General features: G+C 40.5%; 1 protein-coding gene across 3 annotated transcripts; it reads right to left on the bottom strand.

The window, feature by feature from the left end:
• Nucleotides 1-1,444: 1,444 nt before the first annotated feature.
• Nucleotides 1,445-23,193, bottom strand: lbr (lamin B receptor). Of its 3 annotated transcripts, none has more exons than XM_049590249.1 (14): nucleotides 23,050-23,193; nucleotides 18,499-18,673; nucleotides 16,734-16,949; nucleotides 14,524-14,622; nucleotides 12,474-12,660; nucleotides 11,796-11,992; nucleotides 8,448-8,502; nucleotides 7,515-7,709; nucleotides 7,307-7,410; nucleotides 6,247-6,372; nucleotides 5,874-6,042; nucleotides 5,555-5,635; nucleotides 4,450-4,572; nucleotides 1,445-3,497 (listed from the first exon to the last, which is right to left on the bottom strand). In XM_049590249.1, the coding sequence occupies exons 2-14, from the start codon at nucleotides 18,661-18,663 to the stop codon at nucleotides 3,337-3,339; spliced, it is 1,878 nt and encodes a 625-aa protein (XP_049446206.1). In that variant the 5' UTR covers nucleotides 18,664-18,673; nucleotides 23,050-23,193; the 3' UTR covers nucleotides 1,445-3,336. The 3 variants fall into 3 exon arrangements, with proteins under 3 accessions (XP_049446206.1, XP_049446204.1, XP_049446203.1); XM_049590247.1 differs by lacking the exon at nucleotides 23,050-23,193 and adding an exon at nucleotides 21,523-21,652 and having other exon boundaries at nucleotides 12,486-12,660; XM_049590246.1 differs by lacking the exon at nucleotides 23,050-23,193 and adding an exon at nucleotides 21,523-21,650.
• Between the last annotated feature and the right edge of the window lie 523 nt (nucleotides 23,194-23,716).

Below are 23,716 nucleotides of genomic sequence, written 5' to 3'. Positions count from 1 at the left end.
TGCGTGTGCCAGCGTCAGTGCACCTTCAGCTGCTGAGGTACAGAAGGTTTCAAGTAAAGGCTGAAATTATTATTCACTAAGAAACGCAAGACAGCAGCAGCGGCTGTTACCGACGGAAAACCGAGGATTCACCATTACCAACAACTTATATTGGGAAATGATTGCTCTGTGAAATACAATAGTACTACCACATGTTGATTTCAGGAGAGCTACGGAGAGGACTCTCTGTCGGTCTCGAGGACCTCCTAGCAAAACCGACGATTTGGCGCAGGTCTTGACTCTGGCCGTGTTCAGCAAGAGAGGAGACCTTGGAATATATTCAGGGGGTGGAACGAGCCCTTTGAGGAACTCCTGAACCCGACCGACACACCCTCTGTGGATGAGGCAGAGTTTGAAGACTTGGGGAAAGCCTCACCCATATCCCTGGCACAGTTGTTTGAGGTACGTCAGCAGCTCCTCAGCGCCAAGGTACCAGGTGTGGATGAGATTTGCCCTGCGATGCTGAAGGCATCCTCCATTCTCCATGCTTTCACCCTTATCAACAACTTATGTTAGGAAATGATTTCTCCATGAAATATAATAGTCCTACCACAGGTTGCTTTCAGGGGAGCTATAGTGCTGGACTCTGGATTGGTTTCGAGCCTCCCTGGCATAAGCTTTTCCAGTATAGGAGGTGCTGGCCAATAACTGAAGGTCAGATCCAGAATCAGGAGTGACAATGCACAGACGGTGCTGGTAGTGGAACCGTGGACCAGTTCTTTACCCTTCAACAGTTGTTGGGGGGTGTCATGGCAGTTTTGCCCATCCAGCGTACATGTTGTGTTTGTTATATATTTTGATATTACATTTAACAGCCTATTTGTGTTTCTATTCACATTCACATCTCTGGTCTACCAAGTTTCTGAAATACTAAGCGCACTGTTGTTCCTTCGCAGTTTATGAAGAGTTGATTTTGACTGTATACATTCATAGTGGTTTAAGCATGCACCACTGATTGATTAAAAGCCATTTATTCTTCCATGGTGAAGCTTTGGTGAGCACAGAGCTAAAGCTAACAAACTGTTATGTCAATCCATAGCAAGATAAGATAGCAGAGTGGGAACTGAGGGAAACCTCAACAAAAGGTAACAGGAGCAGTTATGATACTTTGCTGAATAATACTCAAGTCTAAAATTTATATCTGGAAATGGGTTCTTAACAAAGGACAAGTGATTCGTAAGCAGGGTCCTGTTTGTCATGACCCACATCACTTCATTGCATCTTCCCTTCCCCACCGGACCAATATATGGCTACTTTAAATCACAGTATATTAGCCCATCATTTATTCATAAATCCACACTGAGAGCACATGGACACAATGTGTTATTCTGGACACTCATCCTGGAGTTCACCACTTAGCTGGTCAACAAGTCTACAGTTGAACAAATTGCAAAAAGCAACAAAAGAAAATACTGTAAACCTTTATTTTATGCTGCAAAGTTTGTACAGATAAGCTTTTTCCAGCCACTGTCACAGATGTGATTCATCCTCACTGACAACCTGCTGGACCTGGTTACTTCTCATTCATTGTTGTCATATGTCCAAGTACATCCAACTTATTGCTTTCCACTCAGACTGCCAACCAAGAGACAAGTTTGCCACCATAATAAGAGAAGAAAAAAATATCGCCATAATTTGTCCTGGGCATATAGGTGGGTGGCATCCCTGGTATCAAATATAATTTCTTTCTGATCAGGTCAAAAAATGTTACAGACCATCTGACATTTGTTTAAATACAATTTGAAGTATCTTCCAGAAACATGGCAGTTCTAAGTGTAAACATAACTACAGTGGTCAAAATTATGTAGTTAATTTAAAAAAACCAAACAAATAAAAAGCAATATTAAATAGCTAATGAGAAACATCACTATGATCACTACTCACATTTTTACTGAAAATAACAGAATTTTAAAACAAAACAAAACAAAACAATATTTACATATTATTCAGTCAGCACAGCATAAAAAATGCTACCTAATCTAGTTAATTATTGCTACTGATGTACTCATCTACAGCTGCACAGGCATAAAAACACATTTTTGGGTTTGCAAATGCAGTTTGTAAATGCTAACACAGCCAACAGCTCTTCATGTTGTCACAGTATAAACTTCATTAAAACTGCCATTGTCATTTGACCAGGCTAAAGCTTAAATAGGTTTCAACCAAATTCATGTGGCAGTGGTGGGAAACTAACATCCAGTTCATAATAGAGAATATGCTCAAGAATCTAGCAGGACAAAATACAGATGGTATCAGCGCCCTATAAATGCAGGAAATAAAAGCAGTTTGGAAGGGTTACGTTTAGGCATGACAAGTTTGATGCGGATGGGTGCCACTTGTTCATTAAACATGGTAACATCATTATTGAAATGAAAAACAGTCTAACTCATTTTACTTCCTTAAGCAGTGACATCACACTCATAATTACACACAGAGGAAGAACTGCAGAGTGAGTGAACCTGAGGTAGCAAAGCCAAATCAAATACACTTTGGGATTTAAAATATAAGAAAAAAAATATATGCCTTAAAACATTAGTGCATTTTTCTTGAAACCTCCAAAATCATTTTACACTCTCAAGTCTAAACTACATATCTATATAAAATTATACACAACAAAATTATTCCGACAAAACTTACCTAATTCAACTTTCTGACAAATTTCTGGGTCCTGAGAAAGAACATGAGTCCTCGTTCCACTGTGCAGGTTATAAAAAAAGTAGCATTTTTAATCCCATCCTTCACAATATACACAAGCAGTATAATTATAATAGGAAGGCGTACTTACAAAATTTTTCAGAATAGCCAAGCTGATATTGTAACACTTTGAATTTGGGAGCAAAGAGTAAAACTTACCAAAATTTTTGCAAATAGTAAGATATTCTTTAAGTATAAAAACAAATGTGTATGTACAAAAATATACATCCCAACAAGACATTCCTAGCAGAGGCATTTTTGTTTTTTCCCCCCAGACTTTGCACACTTTTAAAGTCTATATTTTGAGTATTTTCTATTAAAAAGGCAATTCTTCAAATAGTACACAATACCAATAAGTGTCATTTTTTTCTTCCATCAAAAAAAAAAAAAAAAAAAAAAAAAAAAAAATTTTTTAAAAGTACTGTAGCTCCTTCAGTCCAGAGACAAGATTTTAATTATCTTGGTTTAAAAAAGTCCAACCAGTCAATTCATATTTGTTTTTTGGATTAGGTTCTTTTTTTTTTTTTTTTTTGGTGAGACTTCACAGTCATAATAATTGTGTTGCAAAAGGCCTCAGCTCGGGAGTGTCCAGCGGCAGGTTCCTCAGTAGACGCGGGGAATGATCCGGTACCGAACAGTTCGGCAGTACTCATCCCATGCTGAGCCGTACTTCCTCCTGCACTCACTCATGTCGCGGGAGTCTCGGTGCACGAGCAGGATGATGAAGTAGATCATATAGTACCACGGCAGGAGGTGGCTGAAGCCTACAGGTGTGGATGGTAAAAGAACATTTTTATCTGACTGAATATATTGATTAAAAACAAAAACATACAATTTGCTGTAATCTGTTCATAGCATTGTTGCGTTGTTATTAAAGGTCATATTCTCTGGAAGTTTTGTCCCACAAACCCCTGTTCTTTTCGCATGTATGGTTTACTTTATGTGTTGTTTTGACCGGTGGATACATCCAACTACACAAAACAGTTTGACATCATCAGAATCAGGCTTCTGCAAAATACCCACTTTAACTTCTGTGTTAATGTGCACCCTGTCCTGTCAACAGTTGAGTGCTTACATATTTCCTTGTAATAAATCATGACATGATATTCCATTGTGATGGTCGGTGTGGGACTTGCACATTTCAGCCACAAGAGGTCAGTGCAGCAAAGCTTTTCCTCCACACCATTTGGAGTCGCTGTCTTAATGCAACCGTAATAACCACATAACTACAGGACAGTAAGTACTGACACCATGCATTCCTAGACCACATTTACATTTACTTAGATTTGATTTGTATGTTCTTATATGTTACCATTTGACTGCAAATGTGGTAATTGTGAAGACTGTTGTGATTCCACATAGAAATGTGACTACACAATAACCGAATGTGGATTAAAGGCACTGCTTTATATTTACAGTTGCAGCTCTGTGCCTTGTAGACATTTTTCCCTATAGATGCCTGGACTCTGACCATCGTTATTAAACAGTCAGGACCTCATTATATGGAGAGAACTGTCTTTACAGAGGAGCTGATGTGATGGACATGATTTTTATCTGCCTCTTGCAGCCCCACTGACAGCATATGATCATAGATTGTTGCTCTTTGCCAGTCCTCTGGCACACTGTTCATTTACCTGCAAGTGTCATCCTGCACCTTGACTCATGAAATTAGTAATCTTGGTGTTTAATTACTTGTTATGTGAATGTGAAACTCACCACAGGGTAGAGACCAGGCCAGAGCCATCAGAAGGTCTCCCAGGTAGTTAGGGTGGCGCACCACACCCCACCAGCCAGAAACCAACAGACTCTTCCCTGTGGCTGTGGGGATAGTCTTCAGATCTGGAGAGGATAGAAAATCAGACGGACAGAGGTTACCATAGAAAAACAAATGGACCAAAACAAAAAAGAAGGGAAAAAGGTGCAATCTTTTATTTCAGCGTGTCTACCTGTATCAGACAATTACATTTAGTTTTTTAAGGTATGTTTTTGACAAAACTGAAGACTATTGTTTTGACAAATAAACTTTCTTATTTAAGTGTTGCACATATGGATACAGGTTTATCTGCATGTATATGTAGTTCCATGCAGAGGTAGGTGTTATGTAGTAATATGGTTATTAGAGTGAATTAGGTTAAAGTCTGGGTAAAGCTAAATAAATCTGTGCAATGAGTTTGTCACACCACAGCAAAATGTGATATTAAACACCCAGCCAAATTTGAATGATTAATAAAAGTTGCCCAGTATATAAAATTATGTTTCAAAATCATGAAGACATAGGGAGTATTCTCTGCTCTGAAATGCTGAATGTGCTGGAGCCATGCCCACTCATGGGACAGCTGCAGCCTCTTTTTATTGTAACACTACTATAAATGCCCCATCTAATAGCAACTTGCAGCCATACTTGTTTGAACTACCAGAGCCAGAATCAAGGGCGCAGCCAGGAGGACTGACCTACCCGCAAAAAGTCACCAAGACTGCGCAACTGGCTAGTGTTTCAATAGTGACAGTGACTAAACTAACATGCATTTTGATATATGAGAAAGACATCATTGCATAGGGTTGGACATTGTGGTTGGCAGCGCACATTTGTTGACTTTGATGCTTGTGCAATACAAGCGGCACGCTCTGGTGCTGAAAAGTGATGCCAGTGCGGAAGTGCCAAATACTGCCGTTCCACCAAAGCCAATTGAGGCTGGGTCCAAAAGCAAGCCAATCCCCATAGAGCCCCATGTAAAAAGGGCAATAAAGACATGTGTAGGGGGACAAAGTCATCTCATCACATAAACATGACAACCAGCTTTGAGCCTGCAGAAGAACTTACAAGACAGTTTGGGGTCTGAGGGGTTTCTTCTGAAGTTGTTCTTCTCAGAGTTGGATTTTCTGAAGATGTAGAAGCCAACGACTGAAAGACAGAGACACCGAGAGAAAACGTAAACATCCACCCTCAGTGTTTCAAACTGTGAAAATAAAATGTGGACTGTAATATTAACGTCATCTCTTTGGAACTAAACAACAAGTCTTTTTATCTTATCGAGCTGCCATATATGACAATAAAGTAAGAACTATTTATGTAATCAAACAATCCAAATCCTCAACCAAGATGGTCAACAACTTCAGTTTGATGTTCTGCCTCTACTTACGCTTGAGTATGACGATGGCAGCGAGGGCAGGGAGGCTCAGGGGGTTGGGGTGCCTGACCAGGTAATAGGCCTGCAGGGTGTAAGTGAAGGGAACCCACACCAGATCACCAAATGCCAACATGAAGCCAAAACCATCGTGCATCAAGTCCATGGTGGTCAGAATGGCCTCCTGAGGAGACAAAAAGACACATTCAGCTCTCATTTCTTTTGTTATGCAAGCAAAGATAGATAGGTCTCAAAGTTATTTACTTGATCATATATGTTATAATTTATTTTACTTGTCAATGTGTTTTATCAAAATCACTCTGAATAACATTTCTGGGAAAATCTCCATGTTACAGCACATTTTTGGCTTGTGTTCTGCTGAGCTTACCTCATTCCAGAGACCGTCCACCACATAGAGCAGCTGGAAGAGGTTCACAAGGATCATGGAGTAAGATGGAGCATCCAGATTCTGCTTCTTCATCTCAGCCATCGCCATCGCAAAGTTGATCAGACACTGTATAAGGACACACAAAGAAAATCCAAAGTCATTATGACTGATTATTAATAATCCATAATGCTGTCTAGCTTATTTGTGAAGGTACATGCCAAATCTCATTCAAGGTCCTAAAGAAACCAATGAGCACAGGCCTGATGCTGCATCGTAATAACATCTAAAGCCCACATATGTTTCAGGATTGAAGCCTTGACAAATTCTTTACATTGTTGAAAACCTTCCAACAGTATAAAGCCGTCACTGTACTGGGCATCTAAAAATCTTCAATCACAGTGACCCATGTTCACAAGCTGCTGCTCTAAGTGCTTTAAATCCAAGCTCAAAGACTGCATTAGCCTCGTAGCCACAAGCTGTCTGAAGTGAAAAATATACTCCACATACAGCCACCACAGAGTGCAGTGTGTGTAGAAAATGACAGGCCACACTGCAACAGATAAGGTGGCACTTTCATAAACTCTGCAATTAGCTGTTGTATACAGTACAGCACATTTTTTAAAAATCAAGACACACTGACTTCAAGTCAATACAACTGGCTGTGAAATACAAAAAGGTCTGTTCTGCTTTGTGCCTGTTCAGCAGGACGTTCAGTGTGACAATGACATTCACGTAATACAGTAAAATAACTTACTACACTAACGGTAGATCAGAAATGTGCAACAACATTTTTTGCTGACAGTATGAATCATCAAAAGCCAGAGGCTGTGTTGTATTACGTTGCTGTAGGCTGTAAATTCACCACTTCTACACAGGAGGCAGAAAATAATATCTCAGAGCCTCACAGGGCGAAGACTCTCTTCTTCAGCATGAAAGTGAGAAGTCCTAACTCTGCAGCTAACTCATGAAGTGCACTGCACACCAACTTGAAGCAATCTCACTTTAAGTGCTCACAAATTGTATTTTTTAGAAGAATATTTGGTGTCCCGTGACGACTCACCCAGCCAATCAGACCAGGGCGCATCTCGCAGAAGAATTTCAGATCAAAGTCTTTGATGCGGGGATTGAGCTCATGTCCTTTGAAAAAGTCATAAACCACATTGCCTGGTGAAACAGAAAGAGAGAAAAGAAATCAGATAACTGTAGAAAATAAATGAATCAAAGAGGCAGAACACAATGTATGTAAACGGTGAGTAGGTAACTCTTACCAGAGTTTCCCCCCAGTGCCAGCTGCTCTGGGGCAGCATATCGAGAGCGGACATAGAGGTAGATGCTGAGCAGGACGGAGATGAGGAAGGTGGCCGTAGCCAGCTGCAGGAAGCGGCTATGGATGTAGGTGAGGTCAACACCCTGGTACACCGCTGCTGCTACCGCTAAAGAACTCACCACAATGGCAAAGAAACCTGGAAGGGTACAGACGGGTAAATACAGATGGACAGAGGAACGATGAAATGCACAAAAAAAAAAAAAAAAAAAATCTAACATGTAAAAAATGACAGCAAATGCATTGTCCCTTAATGATCCATAATCAATACTCTAAGCCTATAGTGATAATATAAAGGAGCTGGTTGCACCATTCAGAGCATATCTTTGAGTCAGTGTCTGGGCGGGATTGTCTGCACATGATTGTCAACATGGAAGTGGCTGAGCCTGCAACTAGCAGCTAACGGTGCTAACTCAGTAAGCAGCGCTAACAACGGCAACATTGCTGACAGAGTGCTATGGTGGGCTCTGCGCTTCTGCAACAACGTCATCCTGATGTTAGTGGTAACCACCGTATGAGCACAGTTCAAAGTGTCAGTGAGCTAGACAGCGGGACACTCTCACATGCACTAACATGCACGTGCGGCCAGCGCCACTACCACAAAAACCCAAAGAGAAGCTCAGATTACAATACACACAGAGAGGTAGTGTGACTTCATTCTGTGGTCAGGATGACATAACTCCACCATATCTTTACATAGAAGTATTTTTCGCTATATTGATCCTCTGAATGTCGCACACAGAACCTTTAAAGTAATCGATGAGCCAGCACGTCAAGATTAGTCGTCAGAGTTTGTGAGTGGTAGTAAAAACATAAATTCATTAAATTGAGGCTTGTGTGCTGTTATAATTTAGTTGAGTTGGAGACAGAGCCTTACCATTGGTTCTGTACTTCAGCCTCTCCCCGGACCTCAGCGGCATGCCTTCACTCAGCTACAGAGAGAAACACAAACAACTGGGATTAACAGCTGACCAAGAGCACATTTTAGTAACTAACTCACAATTAAAACACAAGCATGCTAAAGCCTACAGACGTACTTGCTAGTGATAGTTTTAACCACAGTTGGTTTACAAATTTGCTTCTCTGGAGGGACGTAGCACAAAACTCTGAGCCTTATGCATATGCAGTCTCTGTGGGTCCCCCAGCGTTCCTCTCTGGATCCATATCTTTTTAATTATCTACTAAGTTTGCTTTCTTTTCCTTTCCTTTTTTTTTCTTTTCTGGGACCCCAATTTCCCTTTCTTAGGGGGAAAAAATGACAGTGTACATTGGTGCACTTGAGGCATAAGAAGTCACTCACTAGGCTGTGCCTTTAAAGGATCTATATCGAAGAAATCTAAAGCAAATAGTCGTAAAATCCTCCTAATATGTCACAGAGACTAAGGAATAATGTTCATATAACATACTGATCTCACTGACAACAATAGTACAGACAGAATATTCACATTTAAAAAACATTTTTACAGTCTGCAAATCATGTTTATGTTTTGAATTTGTGTTTTGGCCTGTTGCGCCACCCACCGCCGTCTACCAGTCACACAGTCAGTAGAGTCTCAGCATCAGTTACAGTTACGACTGAGCTACAGCAGAACAGAAAGCAACATTAGCAGTGTCCCAGTACACAGCATTAGCAGCCAGCTCCTCTTCAGCTGTATCCCGACAGCAGCGTTAGCAGTGTCCCGGTACATAGCATTAGCAGCCAGCTCTTCAGCTGTATCCCGACAGCAGCATTAGCAGTGTCCCGGTACATAGCATTAGCAGCCGGCTCCTCCTCAGCTGTATCCCGGCAGCAGCGTTAGCAGCAGAGAAGCCGGACTTGCTCGAACAGTCCGCTGGAAAACTGAAGATCAAGGACGAGGCCCTGCCACGACAGCCACCCGTGGACAAACAAATCAGTCTCCAGCGTGCTGCTGTCCTGCAACCTCGAATCTGTAGGGGAGGCGGGGCGGACACAACTCGCGGCAGTATTTTGAATTTGAGTGCAGTAACCGTTTTGGCTACATTCTTACATACAGTGCCTTTAAAGATGAATCCTGGTGCAGAGGTAGACTAAACCATTTTGCGCCTTTAAGGGGTAAGAGGGGCCTCAGAGATCTTCCTTTGTCTTGTTAAACAATTGTCAGTCTTTCAACTGGTTTATTCTTCTTAAAAAAAAAAAAAAAAAAAAAAAGCAAACAAAACCAAACTTGTAATCCCATGATTTTTGAGGGCCCCCCAGCCATACAGTGCCCCTGGAATGACTCCTACAACCTAGATATTAATTAGCATTTTGCCACTCTTGGTCCCCTTGTCTTAAAGTCAAAGGGTCTCATTCATGAAAAGTGAGTAAATCTGTGTGTAGATTTGCACGTAAAAGCCTACTCTACTAAAAACCTACTCCGGATTCAGGAACGCCGTGTGACACTCAGATTTGATCGTAAACACGTATGTATGATCATGAATGCCAATCCATCGTAAAGTGACAGCGCGCTCCCGGTAATCAGCAATCAGCATAAATCCCCGCCCATGAATAGCCAATGACCGCCATATAAGGAGGTGTAGGTGCATCCAGTCGACCTGTCAGTCATGGCGCAAAGCAAGAAAGAGAGAGAAAGAAAAAAAGAGTTTTTCCAAAGCGGAGATCGAAATAATTTTGGGTGAAGTGGACTTAAGAAAAAACATTTTATTTTCTTCAGATAGTAGTGGTGTGACAGGGACAGACAAAGCGAAGGCCTGGAGGGAGGTAACAGATGCTGTTAATGTTGTCTCCGTGGTACAAAGAACCATGTCAGAGGTGAAGCGTAAATGGTTTGATATGAAACTGGAGGCAAAGAAACGCATAACAGGCCGTAAGGTGAATCAGAAAAAGTCTCACAGAAACTGATTTCTGCTCCGACATCTAAGAGTGGGCTACAATGAGTACCGGGTCATCAAATCACAGCATCCGCGGCGAGAGGACACGGAATTGTGTGCGCTTTTACGCACGCGGATGTAGGTGATCACGGATATTTGATGTGGGAAAGATGTAGCCAGATGTATTACCTGTTTAAGATGCGTGGCTGTCTGTCTGTCTGTCCGCCCGTCCGTAGCACGAGTCATGTGCGCCACTTCAGCACCGACCCAGCGAATAACACTCAAGTGGAACAGATCATTATGCTCAGACGGAACAAGTGCCAATTATGACCACGATCACAGGACTCTTGCGGGGTTATGAGCTACGAACTCCCACTGATTAGCTGAACACGTATCGATCTTTTTTATGAAGTAAAGATCGTGTAGTCCCCAGATGTCGGAACGAGATGAAACGATAACCGCGTTCACCGTATGGCCTATAAGCACACACAAAAAAATACAGCGGTCACCAAACAAACAGAAGATTCATTTGTGGGGTTTTGAATGAAGTGGAACGGCTGAAGGCCGAAGAGGCTGTGATCCGGCTGTCCTTACGGATATTTTTATTATCATCATTCAACATGTAGAAAGAAGGTGTAATCTATTGAGTCGATTTACAGAGATAATTCACAATCATGAACCTAATCTGGATCTTAGACCTGCTAATTGCCAACTAATTTAACTAAATGTGTTATATTTTTAATATTTTGTCATGTTTATATTACGTATTTCAAAGGCATCTGTGTATTGGGTTCATAACAAAGCGCAATACGAATTAAAATTGTAATTTCCAATAGTGAAAAGCAATATTTATGTGCTTTACTAAATTTACACAAGCACTACGAGTGGTCAGGAGCAGGAGTAGATTTTGTTAGTAGCTACAAAAAGATCGGAGCTACTAAAATATTGATGAATGCAGACATGCAAAATCCCATGGGCTTTTTGATGTGGGAACCAGGGCTATGCTAACTTCCTTGTAGGCCGACGGAGAAACGTCATCATGAAAGATAATAAATCTCCTTTCATTACATTAGTAGTTAGGACTACTTGGACTGAAATATTGAACACAAAAAAGTAATGTTTCTAAGGTTTATCATTCAGGTGAGTAACCTCTGCTTAGAGGCAAAGATGGCCCAGGATGGGAAGAACAAGAACCTCTTTTTTACTGTGGAGCATCTCATTAACTGTTACCTCTGACCATTATTCCAATATCTGCCTCCTGCCAAAACTAATTGACTGCGCTGGTCCACATGTCAGCTGCCACCTTACCTACACTGTACTGGTTCAGTGAAGTAATGATGATGACTGAGGAGAAGGGAAACAGACAGCACAGTTCTCAGTTCTTCTCTCTCACCTTCCCAACAGGCATAATGTAGAGCAGGGCCTGGAATAAAATCCAGAGGACGACAAAGCCAAGAGCCTGGGCATCCAAGAAGTCTTCAAGAGGGGGAAGAGGAGGAGGGAAGTTAACCAGGCTGGGGTCCTCCCGGTTGACTTGAAGTATCACAAAGAGAACCCAGGCTGGCAAGAAGAGCAGCCAGAAGTATGCTCCTAAAAAAAACGGAAAGACAGTTTGTAATCAGTTGCAGTTTACTTCAACGAACACTGCCTCCATGCAGACACACACTCACACAGAAGTGACTGGTTTCACACTAACAACTGTCATGCTCCAATCATACAAGGGAGTCACATAGATGACCATCCTGTGAGGTTTGGACATTCATGTATGGCACATATAGCCAAGCCATCTCTGAAAATCTGTGCATAGTTTATGAGCACAAAACAACACATACTGCATAAAATAACACATACTGTGATAAAATGGCAGGTTTATACTACATCCTATCTTCACTTACACTGCTCAGATCCAGATAGGCTGTAAGCCAACTAGTTTTTCCTAGTGACTACCAACAACCAACTACATTAATATCCAGTATACTGGGTGACACAAAATGCACACACCTCTGCAATCCAATGACTTTCCTGTAATAAATTCTACATTTATCAAAAAGATTTACACAGTGAAATCTACCTATCTTCCCACCAAAGTCAAGCGAGGTGGAGAGGGAGGCAGCAGAAACTGCAGGAGGCTTGGCATCTTTCTCCTCCAGCTGCTTTTCTTTGGTCTCAACTGGTTTGGCATCTCCATCATCCTTCCTGCGGCGCAGATTGTAACGGCCTAGGTTCATCACAGACTCTGCGTCTACCGTAGCTTTGGGCTTTTGAAGAAAGATTTTGGCTTATTAAAACATACAAAACAAATTAACAAATCACATTAAAAAGTAAAAAGACATGGGCTTGGAATTTCAACAAAGTTCTTGCACACCATAAGTCTTAGTGACAGGAGCGGAAGATCAAAACTTTTTGACATAGAAAGAAAACAAATGATCCTGCACACTGTCATCACATTCACTCACTTAATTGGTGAGGTTTCAATTGTCAGACCTTCAACAAGGAAAGTTTCTAGAGACAAAACCATGTACAGTGTAGGCTTTGTGTTTCAATTTTAATGTTATGTTTTGTTTCTTTTTTTTAGTGAGGACAAGATTTGGGGTAAAATAAAAAAATCCATGTATGTTAATAATGTATGGTTTGTCTTTACTACATGTTAGATCGATGGACAGAAAAGGCCGCTCCCAGTGCTGCTAGTACACATTGTAGTTGAAAGCACTGCTATACTACGGCAGAGACTTTTCTTTAATCTTACTATACAGACCTTTAATGGAGTTAAGCATTTGAATGCAGTTTCAATGCAATGCAGTTCAGGCTATTTTCAGGGTTACTGCACCGCATAGAGCACTAATTCAGAGGGTTCACTGTGTTTATTGTACAACAATATGAAACATAAGAAATAGTTTGTCTAACTGGTCTTCCAAATTATTGTAGAACTGAAACAATGGCAAAGTCTGTAAGGTTCTAAAAAACTCTAGGTTTTACAGACAAAATATTTCTTTATAGACAAATTGAAAACACTAACCCAAACATGTTAAAGGCTTTTCTAGTGAATAAGATTCAATTTTAAAAATCTAAAATATGACCCAAACACCACAAATCTAATCTTGTAGTGAATTTCCCAAAGATTCCACCCTTATTAATTTACAGCTCTGAAACCCTCTGCTTCTCGTTAACTAAGTTTTTTTGTTTACGGTCAATCTGTTCATGAAGTAAGGCTTTACTTTCTCTGTTTAAAAAAAACATACTTTACAATGCTATGTCTGAGCTCCTTGTTTTCCTTAGAAAGCTTCTCACAGGGTAAAACTATCCAGGATTAAAGATTAGGTCACATAACCATACAGATTAAAAATGACTTTAGAGACTAGCCAGTCTCAGGTTTGCAATCCTACTCAGGGATCTGATTTAGACAAAAACAAAACAACAGGAAAGGGGACAAAACTGGACTGAAATAACATGCAATATTGTTGTTTTTTTTCTTTAAAAAAATCATACACGATTACCACTCCATGCTTGGTCTGCATGACTCCGTGAAGCTGTCAGTACATTTTTAAAGGCAGACAAAGTAAAGAAGTGGCACATGTTGGTACGCCATGTGACAGGCTAAATGAAGCTTGATCTTGTGAGGGGAGCCTCCCTCGGCTGAAAAACACACACATACACACACGGCCCCCCAACGTGCATGCATCATGACATTCCTTTAGCTCTAACTTACCTCAAAGCCCATTCATTATTGGACAGCGAGTAGCGCCTGGAACATCAGTTGTTGTTTCTTTGTAATAGCGTCTATTTGGCAAAACTCATTTCAACTCAGAGACTCAACAGTGAAAAAAAAAAAGCTTGTGAGTAAAAAAAAAGTGGTACTGATGCTCTCTGAAGCAACAGTCCAGAGACAGTGTGTGTGTGTACATGATTTTCACACACTTTACATTTCAGTTTCTGCACACTTTTTCTTGAGGATATTTCATGACCGTGGTCTGTATTTATCTGCAATGATGTTCACGTATGTACTGAGAGTAGCTGGGCAATGCAACTGTGCACCAGCAATTTATTTCTGAACCTTTCGTTTAAACAAATATGGAACTTTATTCATACAGGGCAACAATTTTTAATTACAGAACAAAACTCACCTCATTTACTTTGTTAGCAGTGTTATTCTCCTCTTTTTGTTTCTCCTCTTTCTTTTCAAGCTTATTGTTGCTATTGTTCTCAGCTGCCTTTGTCTGTTGCTGCCCATCAAACAATGGAGGGAGATTGATGGAGATGAAGAGAGACAAAAAGGGCAAAAAAAAAAAGCAACGTGAGGAATAGGCAGAGGGAACGTGACGGTGTTATGGTCAAAATCCAGAATGACAAAGAGACAGAAACTGACACATCTCCCCACAATGACAAGGTACTGATGATTTAGGACATTTAATGATATACCGGATTTCTTTAAGTGTTCCTTTTTTTAAAATCAACACACAACTTAAATGAGTCAAATGAATGTTATTAATATACCCCAATTTCACAAAACACTAAATTGTCTCGGGGGCAGCTTTAATTTAGTCATCAGTACTTGACCAAGACTTGTAACGGTGCCATCTCATCTACAGTGACACTTCCTTTATACACTTTATATTCAATTACTAAAATAAGCCACGAGGATGGTCTTTGCTTTTGTCATGTTCAGGTGTACTACTGTACTTAGGGTAGCACTGATTCTGTCTGTGCCATTTTGCACTGACTGCTTATCAAGGGTATTTATGCATTTCATGTACAGCGTACATGATCTTACATAGCTCTAAACCACAACAAACCCAGACTGTAATTTATAATGTGATTACTTAAAAGCCCCTGGTAGAGCAAGTTAAAGGATAGGGAAGCCTTACAGAGCATTGTTATGTGGTAAGGCACCCAGATTGATTTCACCACTATTACACAAACTGTATCTACATGTGGTGAGCAAATTTAAAGAACTTCACTGAGAAAACAACCACAACCAAATGAAAATTTACCTCCAGTGTTTCCCATACATTCATTTATCTGTGGCGGTACGCCACGAATAAATTATCTCCGCCACATATAGATTTTTCTGCTTTTGGCGCTACCTGTTCAACCTCACTCATAAACACATTATAATGGGACTCAGTGTCTGTGAATGTAGCTTGTCGTTACAATTCCGGTGCAATAGGTGGTGGTATGCATCGTAAAGACGCACTTAACGCAGCTGGTCCACCAGAAGAAGAAGAAGAAGCAGACGTAGTAGCAGAATGGATCCAAAGACCTCTCGGTACAAATATGTGGGCAAACAAGTCCAAAAGTGGTCCAAACAACTCTAACTCATCATGTTATATTAGCCTGTGTCTGTATTAACATAGGTGGAAGCTCAACATGTGCAGAGACATTAACTCACGCTGTTAGTAGTGTTAACTGCAGCGCGAGTCCCGTAGCAGCTTGCCCCCCTGTTAATCAATTACAGTGGCTCCACTGGCAACGGGAGCGGCACAACAACCCCCGTCTGTCGCGCGACAATTCTCTATTTTACGCGGCTCTCCTATTTTTGTCGCGCTATGCTCCCCTACGCGACCCTCCAGCAGATAAAAACTATATAAAATAGTGTGCTAAACGAGCACAATGTGTTTTTAAATGAATAAACCATTATCAGAGGTGATATGTGATGATTTTTTCCATGCATTTACCCATGTTTATCCGTGACATTGTGTAAATGTCTGTGGCGGACATTTGAAAGCGAGTAGATGACAAACAGTACAGTAAACATGTAGATAACTCAAATATATGTAATAATTTAGGTGGAAAATGCTTTAACATTCCATGCAGCCTACATGCAGTCTCTCGGCTCGGCAAACAGTAAACAACCCCGCTGGCGTCTCTACGTGTCGCTTCCGTGCGCAGTCAGTGGAGCCCAAATGAATACGCCGCGACGCTACGCTGACGTGACGTAGGTTTGCAGCCCGTGGAGCCCAGCCGTGTGGTTCTGCTCGTTAGTAATTAACTCTGACGTTGGATGTTCACTTCTTACCACGAATAGATTCCTGTCCTGTGGGAAACACTGACCTCATAAGCCTAAACCCCATAGAACTCTGCACTGTTCATGGGCTACTATTTCTTTAACTGATTACATCATTTTGATTTGGTTTGACCCTTCACCTGCTTACAACACAGTCATGTAGGTATCAGAGGTGAACAGCATCTCTATTTATGTATTTAGTGCTTTATCTGAGCTGCCTAATAACACTCTTTCAGACAATATCCTCCGATCCATCTCTTTCTGTACATAAGCTCCTCCAACATCACCAGTGTTGTGACAAGAGACTGAGAAGGCAGCCATGGCACTTACCAGGGGAGTGAGCACGACTTCTAGCGAATCCTTCAGCTTCGTATCCTTGCGGGACGAAGGTGCACTCTCTGTTATAGCTGCAGTAGCAACAGCCGCTGCCGTGCGGGAGGATGAGCGACGAGTGGTCCTTGCTGGGGAGCGCGACCGGCTGCGGCGACGGCCTGGTGATCGGGAGCGAGAGCGGGAGCGAGAACGGGCCTGGAAGCCCGCAGTACTCTGAGGGGAGACAGCAATTACAACAAAAGAGGAGATTAAGAATGGTTAATAATGGTTAACAACTGTACTTTGTTTTTATAGGTGAATCAGAGTGATATTTTTTTAAAGTCAACCACATCCTGTACTTGATATATTACATCTACATAATGCTCAAACTTTACACAGCAGGATCAATAAGTGGTTGTCTGAAAGGTGTGTGCCGTACAGTGGCATTCCTCCAAATTATTAAATAGTTTAGACATTTCAAAATAATAATACAATAAAATAAATGTAATGAAAACAATATGTGCTTCAGCGCTGGGCAGTGTTCCAACACATTGGCTTTTTTCCAGCCATATGGCCTTGATGACAGGAAAACAACAATTTGTCATTCTTAAAAAGAAACCTAATATTGTTCAAGACTAAAATGAGAACTACCTTTAACTGCTTGAGGAGAGAGTTTACGAGGTAGAGCAACATTTATCATGAAGGCCAGTAACAGCAGTATACTTTGGCTTAACTATCGTTAACACTGTAGATGTTAAGTCATAGAGTGAGCTGACCATTTAAGCTTTAATTCCATCCTGGAGTCAGTGGCGGAGAGGAGGATGAAGGACATCCTGGATGACCTCTCTCACCTTATCTACAACAAACTGTGGCAGATGGGCAGCTCATTCAGCCATGGGATCATCCCACCAAGGTGCAAGTCTTGAGGCACTCCTTCATATCCACTGCCATCAGACTGTACTGCAGCAGTTGAGACCACTGACTGTCCCATTCACTCTGGCCTGCCAGCCAAAATCAAAAACACACACACACACCCATTTCCCAGAATGTCTGGCGCACTCTCCCTTTTCATTGTCTCACTTGGATTTGATTGTCAAATACTCCACAGTCATAATTACTATTAGTACTTTTATTATTCATGATATATAATACCATGTTCATACTATGTTTTATTATATTTTAAAGCCTGTGTCATATTACTGTACTACACTGTAAATTGTTACACTAAATCAATACATTTTACCTTATATTCCATTTTATAACTCACACTATATTATACTATATATATAATTCTGTTACACATAAACTGTTCTAGTTTATGGTATCAGGTTACTTTATATGTACACACCATACACTGCTGCTACTTACCAATGTACTATTTCATTTTGCCCGAGACAGTTTTGGCACTAACATTTGAAGTACAACTGTATGTGTACTGCTGGCATTGTAATTGTGCATCTAATTTCTACTTTTTATTCTGTTCTTATTTTTATTGTATATATTCTATTTATTTTTACTTTTCTCTATCTGTACTTAGAAGTTTTGCTGCAACACCCCAGTTTCCCCTCTGGAGATCAATAAAGGCTTATCTGATCTTATCTTTAGTCCCTATGGTACAAGCCTGTACTACTTTTATCGCTGACAACCTGGATAAAAAGATTACAATTTCACTGAAAAAAAAGGTGGTTACACCAAGATACTACACCAACAGATGTTACATGAAACTGTGGAAAAAGACAGAGTGAAGCTCAGTTTGTCAGTCTCTTTGTGACTCGGAGGTTACCTTGATATCTTGCTCCTTGAGCTCCAGCTGAGTGCCATCCTTGTAGATGACCGTATAAAGCTGGGATTTGGTATCAAAGCCCAGCACCTTGACTTCATAATATAGGCTGCTGCCAGGCCAGCGGCCCATCACCAATTCCCCTCTCTGATACTTCACAGAAGGCATCCTCACTGACCTGAGAATAAATGAAAGACAAGAGATGGAGTGAGGGCAGAAATCAGTATAATGAGAGAAGAATGAAACAGGAGAGTGAAAGAGGGAGGATAGTAAAAATAGGGGGGCAAAGACATCAGAGTAGTGAGGAGTTGTGAGAGAAAAGAGCAAGTAGAAAGGGAAACACTAAAAGAATGGAGATAAAAAGATAATTGTACTAGAGTATGAATATATTTTTAAAGCCTTACATCTAAACAGTGGCTGGGTTTTAGATTTTTTAAAGTAAAAAATAGAAGTCAAGAAGCCACATACATTTGGCATTGCATGTTAATGTAATATTTACTTGTTTAATTAGAAAACTGTTAATGCAGTCAAACTTATTTTGCCGTTGGTGAGTACAGTAAAGGATAAATTGATACAATGCCATGCATTGTCAGTGCACCCAGCCACGTCTGTTTCCATACAGTCCACTGAAGCACAGCATGAGCTCAAACTTAAACAGTCTGTTTGAATCAAAACTGAAGTGGCATCTCAAAATCTCAAGGGGCTCATTGTCACTCAAATTGCTTCGACAGTTACATACTTGATATACTTTCTCTCCATCCACTACATTTACATACAGTGTCACTGCGGCTGGACAATAATACAGTATTATGATGCAATATCATTCCAAAGAGTCATATAATATGAAATACAAACAGGCGGTATAAACTGTTCTCTTGCCGCATTTAATCTTAATTTTTTTTAACCTATTTTTTCTATCCATTTGTGTATCTATGTCTCTGTATGCATTGTGTTGTGTAAAAAGCTACTGCTAAAAATAGTCACAGAGTAGAATAGTCTTACAAACAACAGATAGAGCAGCAGGCAAACCAATGCACAAAACAGCAATTATGCAATTTATCATGTGATTGTACTTAGCAGATGTTATTCAAAAACACACACAGCCAAGGATTACAGCAAGCACAGAAGACCTCGCTTTGAGCTGTAAGAGCTAAAACATGAACTGAAGCAGGTGAGAAAAATCAAGTCCCCACTACTACAACATCACCAGAGAGGAGAGGCTGTGTATAGCCACTCCCCCAGGCATTTACTCTTCAAAATAATTAATGGAAAATTGTTTAACCCTAGAACAACATTAAAAAGCTCCAGTCACAGTTCAGACTAAAACCCCTTGGGGGAACCCCTGAACTACACAGGAAAAAAAACCTCACCCAAATCTGTGTTTCCGATTTAACTCTGTTTGCTTATGTGTGAAACTGACATGGCAGATGCGCAGTGCAGCAAAGTGAGGTCATCCTTTCACTGAAAAAACACAGGTTAAACTCTATTTTTGTAAACCAACTGCTGGCTGCTCGATGTTTGTGATGAAGATTCTTTAACTGTACATGTTTGAGCATTGTTCAGATCATTTTTTCTTACCATATGGAGGAGTAAAGTCACAATTTACTACAAAAAGTAAAGATTTTCAAGTGAATTACTTTGGATACATTAAGAGTATGAATACAGACCATTTAAATCATTAATTTAGTATCAACTACCATCTTTGTTTATTCTGTCTTCAAGTTTAAATGGTGTATGTTTATACACCTGATCAAATAATATATACCCATAGGCTACATCCTTGGCTTACAGTTTACAACACCATCCAAACATTTTGAGGGGCTGGACAACCTACACTAGCTAACACTTTAGAGTGGCAAAATCCGACTGTAGTGTGCACCGCTGGACACAATGAGGTAGGCCAGGCAAGGTCAGCATTATGGAACATTAGGGACCAGGGAGGCTCAGTGTCTAGAAAACCAACACACTACTGCAGAACTGCTGACAGGTCTGTCCCTGCTAGGTTTACCCAAAGCTGTCTGTCTGACAGAGTTGTGCCATTCAAGTCACAGCAGGCAAGGACTTTTAGACCAGCTACTGTACAAACGACAGGAAACTTAACCGTGGTGATTATAGCTGTTAAGGTTGCCAAATCTAGCAGCCAGTTTGAAGGCAACCATAAAATCTAAAATGGTGATAGCAGCTGGTTCGTTTTATGACTCCCATTGAGCTCTGTGGACAAACTGTATTTCATGCTGCAGAAGCCAACACCATCTGAAAAATAATCAAATGTAAAGGCAAACTGAGGCATGCTGAGACATACTGTGTTAAACACATCTCATTCAAAAAAGCCCTATATTAACTGAGACAAATGGAAGCATCTGAATGTTTCTGTTACTCTAAATCACTTCTCCATGTCACTTTGCCACTGACAGCACAAGAACACAGAGGAAGCATTGTAATATGTAAGAAATGTTTGATTAGTATCATCTTAACAAGTTCACTAAACTACTGGAAGGAAAGAAAACTCTGACTTAAAGACATTTACAACAACTTTGGTTTCAGCAAAGCAAATTTAGGTCTTTACCCCCAGCTCTCTCCTGGTGACAATTTTAGCCACATACCCTAATGACAGCCTCCTGTCAGTAGTCTTACTAATTAAAATTCCAAGGGTTAACACAGCTCCCTGCTTCACTAAGTGGCAGATAGCATATAGAAACTGCTTTCAAGTCTGGATTAGTTGTTCAGATTGTGCTTTTACCCCTTAATTACTATGATACAAATTATATACCCATCAAAGAATCCCTTCATGCTGAACTTGATAAGAAGAGCTGATTGTTGATGACCAAACCACTCTGTCATACAGTCAAACTTATAAAAACATAATAACTCCAACAGTCCACTGAGAAGTTGGCTCACCAGGATTACTACAAACAGGCAGGGAGAGTAAAATATGCAGTCCAGCCCTAATCCACTGGTAACTGATCTAATCTCGTAAAACACAAAAATCCACAACATCTGAATGAAAACCATCTCAATATGACACACCCAAAGTAAGTCCCTGCGCTGCTCTCCTGGCTCGCCTGCCGAGTTCCATATGGGATGTGGAAGTCTGGACTGAACCGTGACTGATGAGAGTTTCCCATCAGATCTCAGGCTGGGCTGATGAAAGAATATGGGCTCTACCGTAGGTGGAGTTTTAAACAGAAGTCACACACATCCCCCCTTTGTGTAGAGAAACTGCTGTTTTGCTCCACCTGGTATGCAGCCCCCTTTGAAATGAATGAAGTTGTAAACACCCACCAAAAAGGCACTGCAGTGCTGTATTAGTTAAGTTTAATTTTCTTGTGGAAGGATGCATCTGAGTAATTTCCTTTGATGCGAAAAAGAAATAACGCATGTAACACTGCAACACTGACTTTACTCCCTATCCTTTCATTAATGCGCCATCGAATGTCAGATTAATATACTGTCAAGTGGCAAGATTTACGATCGCTAGTTCACAGTAGAATGTATTGTTAGAGGAAATTATTTATAAGACAATCAATGTAAACTATTTATCACAATGACATAAAGCAACAGATGTAAACTATTCTTTGAAAAATCAATTAATTAAGTTAACAGAAAATATTTGCTCTTCCAACCCTTGACATCTGGGTTTAATCTGGCATTGTCTCCTGCGCAATTTCCATAGCGTTATGATTTGTGATTCTACATGCGGAAATTACGATTGATTTGTGGGACTTTTACACATTTATTTCGCTAATTTTCCCGAATTATTTCCCCCGGTGGTCCATACAGTCAACATATTTTACGGCTGGACACACGAATGCGATCTTGGCTTGTCTATTAGTGTATTAGTGAGATATATTCTTTATGCCACAGCTAAATGCTGATCTATGGGAGCTGTTTCTTTAACGAAGTGCGCCTAACGCTAGCTTTGTTAGCTTAAAGATAGCCCTAATGCAGCTGCAAGCAGCAGAAAGAAAGGAGGGAAAACGTCATGCATTCAAATACTGCTGGCGAAGAAAACAAACGCATCAGCCAAACTATCAACCCGCGAGCACATGTGAATAAGTTTGGCACAGCTGAATTAAGTGACGTATCCCAGCAAAACACTTAAAACATTTCATGCGCAAGCAATCACAAAGTTGACCGGGCTAATGTTAGCGTTACAATCTAATAAAGGTTGTCTTTGGCTGAGCAGGCGCGGTCTAATTTCTGGCAATCGAATGGGAGCGTACCGTTAATCTGGAGGTTAACGTCAGCGTCCGTAACGGCACTGTTAACGTCACAGTGCTGTTGGCCAGAACTATCAAACAATTTTAATAAAACTATGAGCCACTAAGGGGAAAGGATGTCAGCTTATATACAACCTAACTGTTCCTAAAGTACTTTTATGAGCACAAGTGGAAACAAGTCAAGGCTCCAGGAAATAGTCGGAGCCTACTCACCGAGCGCCGTTATACAGCCAGCTTGAGTTAGCTTCGGCTAAGACCTAATTTCCCAACAAAGAAACCAAAAGCGATTTGCTATTTTGCATCACAAGCATATGGGTTGGACGGATACACTTACCTTGATAATACGCGAGTCGTCCCAGTGAGTGAAACTGATAAAATAGTCCTTGACGAGACGAGTAATTAATAAATTAAGATATATATTTTAAAAACTGACGGTGCTAGCGTTTGACGTAGCGCTCCTTCTCCCTCCCTCTCTGGGCAAAACCCACCAGTGACTAGGAAGGCGCGAAGGCTGCTGATTGGCTTATTCTGCGTTCATTTCAAACAGCTCTGTCATCTGATTGGTTGGCGGTGGATTTTAAATGACTTGGGATTGGCTGTAAGGGAGTCACGACTACTTTGTTTACTGGTGTCAAATTACCGTCCGACAAAATGGTAGAAGTGGCAAATGGATACCTCATAATAAACCTTGTATCTATAAATGGCAGAAACACCTGTTGCTTCATAATAAGCCTAATTTAATAAAATATTACCAACACTAAAACAGAGGCTATAATGGAAAATAATTTGTAAGGAAATTAACATAATAATGTAAGATAATAATTACCACTATACTTAACAATGTAGCCTGCTATTACAAAACCAAGAGCAAGAATTTTGGTGAAATTGAGTGGACATCAAATTTGCCCTATTAACATCCATTCTCACATTTTATGCTCAAGGCAAAAGTGATTTTCAATGTGTAATAAAAATTGAAGAAATTGTATGTTTTCCATTTTTTC

The sequence above is a fragment of the Epinephelus fuscoguttatus genome, linkage group LG11 (genome assembly GCF_011397635.1).
Source record: "Epinephelus fuscoguttatus linkage group LG11, E.fuscoguttatus.final_Chr_v1".
Classification (NCBI taxonomy): Eukaryota; Metazoa; Chordata; class Actinopteri; order Perciformes; family Serranidae; genus Epinephelus; species Epinephelus fuscoguttatus.
The sequence above is the reverse complement of the archived record's forward strand: the minus strand, read 5'-3'. Positions and strand labels throughout refer to the sequence as shown.